The sequence below is a fragment of the Nesoenas mayeri genome (assembly GCF_963082525.1).
Source record: "Nesoenas mayeri genome assembly, chromosome: 1".
Taxonomy (NCBI): domain Eukaryota; kingdom Metazoa; phylum Chordata; class Aves; order Columbiformes; family Columbidae; genus Nesoenas; species Nesoenas mayeri.
The window spans coordinates 146,882,794-146,891,609 of record NC_137541.1 but is presented as its reverse complement, the minus strand read 5'-3'; the positions used below and the strand labels follow the sequence as shown (position 1 = coordinate 146,891,609).

The 8,816-nt window shown below is 41.4% G+C and overlaps 1 protein-coding gene across 13 annotated transcripts in view; it reads right to left on the bottom strand.

Annotated features, from left to right (window-relative positions):
- Nucleotides 1–587: 587 nt before the first annotated feature.
- The window catches only part of MAP4K4 (mitogen-activated protein kinase kinase kinase kinase 4), a 162,790-nt gene continuing 154,561 nt past the window's right edge, over nucleotides 588–8,816 (bottom strand). For all 13 annotated transcript variants that reach the window (XM_080346127.1, XM_080346122.1, XM_080346129.1 and 10 more), the window contains 5 exons: nucleotides 7,411–7,511; nucleotides 6,510–6,659; nucleotides 5,519–5,678; nucleotides 3,343–3,482; nucleotides 588–2,567 (listed from right to left, as the gene is read on the bottom strand). In XM_080346127.1, the coding sequence (XP_080202253.1) occupies nucleotides 2,484–2,567; nucleotides 3,343–3,482; nucleotides 5,519–5,678; nucleotides 6,510–6,659; nucleotides 7,411–7,511 (635 nt within the window). In that variant the 3' untranslated portion in view covers nucleotides 588–2,483. The remainder of the gene's footprint in view (nucleotides 2,568–3,342; nucleotides 3,483–5,518; nucleotides 5,679–6,509; nucleotides 6,660–7,410; nucleotides 7,512–8,816) is intronic.

Below are 8,816 nucleotides of genomic sequence, written 5' to 3'. Positions count from 1 at the left end.
ACCGTACTGGAGCATCTTCCTCTAGGTGAGTAGCATCAGCTTTCAAGGACTAGATTAAATTTTGACCACATAGCGCTGGGAGATTTATAGATCACGCAGACTGACATTCGATCGAATCAGCTTCGGCAAACTACACTACAGGGCAGCTGTGTGATTACACCCACGTCTACCATCACGTCGCATTTCCGAGTCCCCCTTGAGTTCATTATAGTACAAAAGGTTGATTGTTCTTCCGGCTGACCGCACCGGGCCTGAAAAGAACATATCCTTCACCTTCAACGCTATCCAAAAGTCATACAATTAAAAAAAGGAAAAAAAATAGTTCTAGGTATTCCTCCGCCAGCAAATGTAAGGCTTTCTCGAGTTTTATTTCTTATTTTTTTGGGGGGAGGGTGGGGAGGGGAGGTGGGGTGTGTGTGCAGGCGTGTGCGCTGGCAGTACACATTTACCGCTCGCTTTTCAACCCTCGACGACGTTCGAAGGAGAGTCTTCAGCAGCAACGCCGGCTGGGGTGGAAGGATTTACAGCAGTCAGGTTCGAACAGCAAAAGAAGCGTCTGTCGAGTCTGAGCTTTGCACACTCGGTGCCCTTGGCTCTGCATTGATTGTGTGACCAGTCCCTCGAGCCACCGGCTTGACCGAAGGAAATATGTGTTTAAAAAGCCCTACCTGTCATGCCGTGAAGGAAAGTTAACCGCAGCAGAAGACAAAGCCCATGAAACACTGAGAGCCTGTTCACTGAATGAACAGCTTAAGGCAGCTGTCAACAAAGTACCCCACCAAAGGAATGAAAAAAGAAAGTGAAAACCAAAAGGAAAATGGCTGAATCGTGACACTGTGCATTATTACAACACCAACAGATTATTATACACTCAAGGTTTCTCAAGTAATGAACATGTAGCCATTAAACAAATTATTACTCTCAAGACATTTATTACAAATGTCAGAACTTATTCATAAAATAAAACTGACTTAAAAAAAAAAAAAATAAAGAAAAAAGCCAGAGCTGGGATCTTACATCTAAACACAGGTATACGCTGTTTTTATGAATAAGCAGTATTAACTACATTCTTAAAAGAGTTTTAGTGCATTGCATTCTTAAAAAAGAAAAACATCACCGCCCCAAAATGGTTCCTACAACATTTAACAGTTTATAGAACTAGCCTAGTTATTTTAACCTGCCTGTTACTAAGTCCATGTGTTAGAAGAGTGAAACCTCTGGTTTTAGGCTAAATTCAGACTTCTATTAAGGATGAAACTGATTTAAAAAAATGCTTGCTTTATCAAATTGTGTAAGCAAATTACATTAATCAGCGTCTCACTGCCATACCGCTGCCACTATTGCCCCACCGGACCACTCTCTCCTCCTGCTGAAACTTGCTACGCAATAACAGTCAGAAACCTTTCAATCTGGTAGTTTTGGTATTAAGATTAAATTAGACATTAATGGTTTTCATCTAAAAACGTATAAACTAAACCACCTCTTTTATTTTATGCATTAAAAACAATGAGGTAGGCACAAAAAATAAACATACGTAGTTTGGATTTTATTTCTCTCTTTTTTTTTAGTTCTGCAAGTGCAGACTGTGGTAAAACTGTTGTTGCACTTCTAGGTTTAAACAAAAATTAAACCTTTAACTGAGGCAGTGCTAATACTGTGACATAACCAAGTTCTGGCCTAACACAGAATCATTATAGAAAATGAAATTTTTTACTTTTGTTTTCCTTTTTTCTTTTTTTTTTTCTTTTTATTTTTTCTTTTTTATCATCTGCACATGTTTCAGGCAACACCTGGTACACAGAAAATGACTAAAGTTATTGGCCAGGCCAAAATAAAACTGCAGAAACAAAAAACTCAAGAATTCCACCCCAAGCCCCTTCCCACCCTCCCTGTCCCTAAGAAGTTATTCTAGTCACTGTGTCTTTCACATTTTATAAATATTAACTTCTTAAAACCTGCACCTTCCTCTTTGTCCACATATTGTCACATTACAAAAAAGAAATGTCAATTAAATACATTGTTAACATTACTAGACTAGATCTGCCCTCTGTTTCAGCCAGTCTGACTCTCTGCGCCACTTCTCACCTTCTCTTGCCTGCTTGCTCTCCACTCAACAGCATGTTCATGGTAAGTCTGGGGTTTTTTTTCCTTATTTCTCCCCCCTCCTCTGTTTTACCACTAACAAACAGAGTCCTTCAAAGCCTAGGAATCCTGGAGCTGAAGGGAAAAGAAGACCTGTAGCTTTCTAGCATGATCCCAAATCTCAAAGACATCATAGCACCTGATGGCAATATCTTTACAGCACCAGCTGCGTCGCAGCCTCGGTTCAAAAACAAAAAGAAACCTAACACCAGTGATGCCTGCACACACATTTACACAGAGTGCTGCATTAGTGCAGGTCTGTACTCCAGTTGAAAATAATTCCGAGTTATGAAGATCTCAGATTCTGGGTGTCAGCAATTCCTCGCCAAATCCCATGGCTTCTACCAGCTCAGAAGAGAAGTCCTGCCAAGTGTCATGAAATAGACTTGACTGCTTCCACCCGACCGTACGGAGGCAAAGAAAACCTGTGAAGAAAAGAGATGGGTAAATTCAACAGGTAGTACTGCAGAAGCTTGAGTTTGCCTTCACTGCCCCTGATACTTAAGGTGGAATGGCAGTGCTGTGCTGGGAACAACTGGGATGGAGTTGACTTTCTTCATAGCAGCTGGGCTTTGTGGCTAAACCAGCGTTGTTGCCGCACCAGCATTGTGGCTACTGCTGTACAACACTGGCACAGCACCAAGGCATCCTCTCAAGCCCCAGTGGCCACTGGGCTGGGGATGGGCAAGAAGCTGGGAGGGGACCATGCCAGGACAGCAGACCCAAAATGACCAAAGGGACATCCCATAACCTCTAACATCATGCTCAGCAATGAGCATCTAGTTGAAGATCTCCCTGCTCATTGAAGGGGGGTTGGAGCAGATGACCTTGGAAGGTCCCTTCCAACCCAAACTGTCCTATGAAGGGAAAGGGAGAGGATGGGGAAACATCATGGCGATGGTATTTGTCTTCCTAACCAAGCGCTGGAGAAGCAGCAGGATACCCGCCCATCAATGGGAGGCCGTTAATTAATTCCTTATTTTGTGTGTGATGCTTTTGCTGTCCTTATTAAACTGTCTTTATCTTCATCCATGAGTCTTTTTGCCTTCTTTCTTTCTTGTCCCCATCCCACAAGAGAGGGGAGTGAGTGAGAGCCCGAGTAGGTGTCTGGCTGCTGGTCAGGGTCAAGCCACCCCCAATGTCCAGTTAAAGTACAGGTTTATCATTTTGGCAACAAACTGGGAAGCAGGGGAATTATACCTTGTCATTGCGTTCACACAAGAACTTGAGTCTTTGTGCCCTTTTGTGCATGAACACACCGTCCAAATGTCCAGTTTCCACCGACCGTATTTCAATTGCTTTTTCTCCCCAGCCCATGATCTGGTTGGATCGGATGTACGCTTTGGACAGAAAACACAGCACACAGCCCGTTAGGACAGGTAGAGGGCAACATGGAAGAACCGAAAAAGCAGAGGCATATACGATGCACTCTGGTTAAAAATGATGTACGTGTACTTATTATAACATGTTCAAAGTGCTATTTCTGTCTTCAGCATCTTCACGAAGCCTAAAAATACCTTTTTTATTTTAATTTCCCCGTGGGTTTTCCATGTTAGTAATATACATCTTGCCTGAGCATTCATGACACAATGGGAACCTTCCAACCTTCAATTAAATGGAAGGAACATCAAGTTTTTACAAAGGCTTTTTCTGTCAAGTTTGGCAAAGAGACAGGCTAATTAGGTGTTGACAAGGAGAAAGCAGAACCCAAGGTTTAAATAGACTAAAACCATCCACTCTGGTATGTCCCCAGCACCAGCTCTGTGTCTTACAGTGTTATTCTCCCTCCTTGAAGGAATAATCTGTCAGCAAAAACAGAGAAGGGAGAGAGGGAAAGGGAAAACTTGAAAAGAAAATGAGCTAGCCTCCTTTTATAGGAGCAATATTTCAAAAACCTATTCTCCTTCTTGAGAAAGCCAACTGGTCTGAAAAGTATTCTGTGTATCTTAAAAAGAGGTTCATATTAAGCACTCCAAGTGGAAATACTATCATTTGTCATACTGCTTTCCTTTGTGCACAAATAAAGCAAAAAAATCAAGCATTTTTACTCAAGAGTGTCACTGGGGGAAACAGATTCGTAGCAGCATGAGGAAAAAAAATATGTTCTTGATAGTGGTAAAAGATCAAGTACAGGAGAAAGTCACCAGCATTGTAAAGAGGTATATTCAAAAAGTGATTTGATGGATAGTCTTAGGAACGCTGCCAAAAATAACATATGGGAACTTAATGAAGAAAAAGCTGTTGCCTCTGATTTGCATGCACATTTACCAGAGAAAACAAAAAGAACAACAATAGCTCTTAGCAAGCTGAATTTAAAAAATGTTTAACTCTGCAGTACTTCTCTTTTATAGATTTCTCCTCTTATTAATTATCAGTGAAACTAAATCAAATTATCTATTACAGTACACCTATAGCATCGCATATAGCATCATCATGGAAATGTATTTCTTTTTAAATACGTCACTAGTGGTAACTGGGCCAAATAGCTTCTAAAAATTGTCAGATGAGATGTTCAGATGGTGTCAGCTGCTTCAGTGCCATTTACTTGACAGGCACTCCAGTCCCCAGAGGAGGTACAATTTGCCAGTTGATAAATTCTGCTGGCTTTTAGATCTAGACAAGATTTAATCACCCCAGGAGCAAACATGACATGCATGAAACTTCTTTAAATTTCTTCCTCCGTTACTGTTCGCATTGCTCCAACAGCTATCAGGAGTCGTCTCCCAATACGTGCATCCATTCCAAAGCACATTAAATTCAATGTGTTTTCCCAACAAAATGAAGGTGTGACGCAGCCCATGCTCCACTCGGCGCTGAAGTACAGCAGCACAGGTGGTAAAAAGCATCCTGGTGTGGACTTGGGTCAGTGACAAACCTAAGCCCATTTCACTGCTCCCACTCTCAAATCTACCTTATTTTGAACGGGAGAGATGTGGGATAATTATGATGCTAGGACAGACGAGCAATCTGCAGGCGAATTAAAGTAGACACATCAAATGAGATATACAGACTGTTATCTAAATATTATTACCTGTAATAATATCTTACCGATCTGCCACCTTACATGTCTTTATACAGAAAGGTTTCTATAACTTCGTGGTTGCCTACCAAAAATTGTTCAGCACCCTACAGAGGCCCCAGTGAGTTTTTCATTCCTGAACTTCACAGCTTGCTTGTTTGGATTTTGTTCTTAAAAAACTCAGCACAAACCAGATCCATATGATTACTCTCCACTTTGCACAGCTGTTTGCCAGGAACACCGTATCATCGCTGCTTCTGAATCTGAAGTCAAACCCAATGCCCCTTCCTTCTGCCCACATGCACACACTCGTGCTCCCCAATGGCACGTTGCGTATGATTTGCCAGAGGCACCTACCAACTGAGGTTGGCATTTCTCCCCACTGCAAAACCACATCCTTGGTTATCCTTCCATACGTGTTGACATAAACTCCTTCATCCTCGTAGCAGACCAGCAGCTCCATCCCATCCGTGTTTGGGAGAATGATGATTGCGTGAGGTTGGATACTGCTCTGGATCTACAGGGACAAAAGAGAAAAGGAAGCCTTTTGTTTTAATGCCCCAGAGCCTGTGCTGGGAGAAAGGGCTGGGTGATTTTTGATTTTGGCTGACAGCAGATTGGCGGTTCACTCACTTTTAGAACTGCTAGCTCTGCTCTTCCCCAGGCTAGATACCCTACACAGTGACAACAAAGACCTGGCAACCCTTGAGGCACAAATCCTCTCATCTTCAGGCAGCCATCTAAACACAGGAAAGCTGAATTTCTCTGTAGAGGTGCCCATTTCTTTCCAGGGGAAGAAATGGAGCTGGGGGCAAGCAGCCCAGACGCAGACTTCAGAACTCTGCACTGCAGTGAATAGTGCTTGAGGAGGTGCATCACACACTGCAGACCCACCTGACACATTTGTGTACAATGAACAAAAGGAAACCTTGGTAGCTAAGGCCACCTGGCCTTTGACAACTCTGTTGTACCTCATATCAGTGGGCTGTTGTGTCATTTGTAGCACCACCTTCCCTGCAGCCTCTGCCAGGCATATTTGCAACACACTCGGCCATTTAGCTGCTACCCTTGGACCAGTCATGTTGGCCCATGTCAGACCTGAGTGGGCAGTTCTCAACCATGGAGACATACTGATCATGAGGAGAGGACAGAAAGCGAGGCACAAACCCCTAAAGCACAGGTGGCCACATCTGCTCAGACCCCTCCACCCAATTTACAGCTGCCAGCATCTGGCAGTGATCCACAGAGACAGCCTGACAAGTTGGTCATGTGAGGAAAGGAAGAGGGTGGGGAAAAAACAGAAAGAAAGAAAGAAAGAAAAAAACCCAACACCAGCAGCAACTCTTACATGTGTTGGTAGATAAATATCATAGACTGATCCTGAATCCACATCAACGGCATGGAATCCAGCGCAGGAGCCATAGATCACTTTTAGTCTCTGACCCTCTTCTACAGTTAGATCCACCAGCAATGGCTTATGTACCAATTCTCCAAATGACTGTAAGACAACCACCAGTGAGATTTACTTTACTGCTTAGAACCACAGTGGAGTTTACAAAAACATGTTCTAATGCACATACTATGGGTTTATTCATCCCACATCCCTCTGGACCCCACCCACCAGACCAGCCAGACTAACATGTCTCTCATGGACAAGGACAGATGCATGGACAAGGAAATGCAACCCGTTGCATTTCAATCACATAAAATTGTAAGCGATTTTCTGTGGAGTTTACTTTAGTTGGTCTGTTTGTTTTTTACTAAACATTGTTTTCCTCAAAGTTCATGGCAAATTGACACTCCCGTAGTGATTGCTTCAATCTGCACAACCGACACTGATTGTCTGCACGTCAGTCTAGTAATTATACCAAGCCAGTTAACTTCATTCCTGCTGCATTCAAAAACATAACAATGCTGAGTATCACTTAATGACTTGTTCTGCTCAGATGAAGATGTTTAGGCTCAGTTCACTTCTCTCTGCCTCATGTTTTATTTATAGAGAGATGAAACAAACAGTTTTGATATTGTGTCATTTTGATTATTAGTTTGTCATCAGTTCCAATTCAGAACTTTTAACTATACTGCCTCTTAAGAGCTAAACAAGTTCTTAAAATATAATATGAAGGTCATGGAAGATTTATCAAAGAACTTGTAAGATGGCCATGATAAAATGTCAGAGCATTTTGGTAAAAGGTGTAACTGCAAGTGGATAAACAAAAACCCTACATATGACTGAAATATACTGTTACCTTAAAGGCCATAAATTTATGGTATGGCTTTGGTGCCCATGCATAGACTTCCACAGAACTCTTCAATGCAATTACCAAGAACTTGATTCTTTCATATTTTACTGAAATTGAACAAAACAAACAAACAAAAAAATCAGCACTAATTCCAAATTCATTTCAGTTACTTCGGGAAAGCAGAAAATGACAATATTTCTCCATACTTGCATACATTTGGAGATTTCTACTAACACTGTATTTTAGGATTGACAATTCTGTGTAGTTAAGTTTTTTGACACATTTATGCCACAAAAATCATTACTCTTATCAGTAACCGAACCCATCACCAAATCTTGAATTACCTAGTCAGTACATACTTATTTACACTTATTTTTTTCCACATTAGACAGTGCTTACTCATCAACACAAGAAAATTGGTTTTCAGACAGGGGCATTTCCAATAACAGAAACCTACCACTGCAGCAGAGTGAATTGGCAGTTCCAGTCACAGCACTGACTGGTATTTTGAACTGATGGCAAAATTCTCCAGGACAAAGGAGGGAATAAAAGGAACTGAAAAGTTAAAAACCAAGTCCATTTCAAAAGCAAGGGCAAGTTTGGTAGAATAGCACTTTTCTTTGTCCCTAAAGCCTGAGGTAAGTCATTTGAAAAAAACAAAACCCAAACACACACAAAAAACCCCACAAACAAACAAAACCTAACAAAAACAAACAAACAAATGAAACCAAATGGAATTTACCAGAAACAAAGTGTCATGACAAAGTTGATCCACAAATTATTGAATATATCTCTGTTTCCACATTAAAACAGCTTGCTAAATTAACCATCAAAAAAGCTCTGTTCACTACTTCTGTTTTCCAGAGGGGACCGATAATGTCTAGAAATAGCCATTCAAGAAATTTTGCTGGATCTGCACTTCCAGCTGCCATCTGGATTTGGGAAGGAACAGATCATGGGGACTTCCAACTGCTGAGGCTTGTTAACCTCTTTTCAGCACTCTTTTTGGGGGAGAAGAAAAAAAATAGCATCACTTGGATGACATCGAGAAATCTCAGGAGGTTTCTGCTACATCTTCAAGTTTTAGGGGAATATGACAGTTTTGCAAAACAATGAGTAATTCTGTGCACATTCACCTTCTGCCATTGTATATCTCAACCAAAACTGATTTTGAAACATGGCAGCAGGAGTGAAAAATTTCAGACTTGTGAGAAGAAAACTTATTTAATAAACGCTATTTTAATGCCTTTTAGATAGCTTACCACTGTACAAGCCTGCAGTTGTTGTCTCTTGGTAGGTAACAGGGAGACAAAGCTACTACTTGCTCCCTTTTTACTCTGCAGGGTAGCAAGACTACTGAACTGTAAGTGTTAAAGGACTTGACATTTTTTGAACAGACTAAAAGAAGTCTC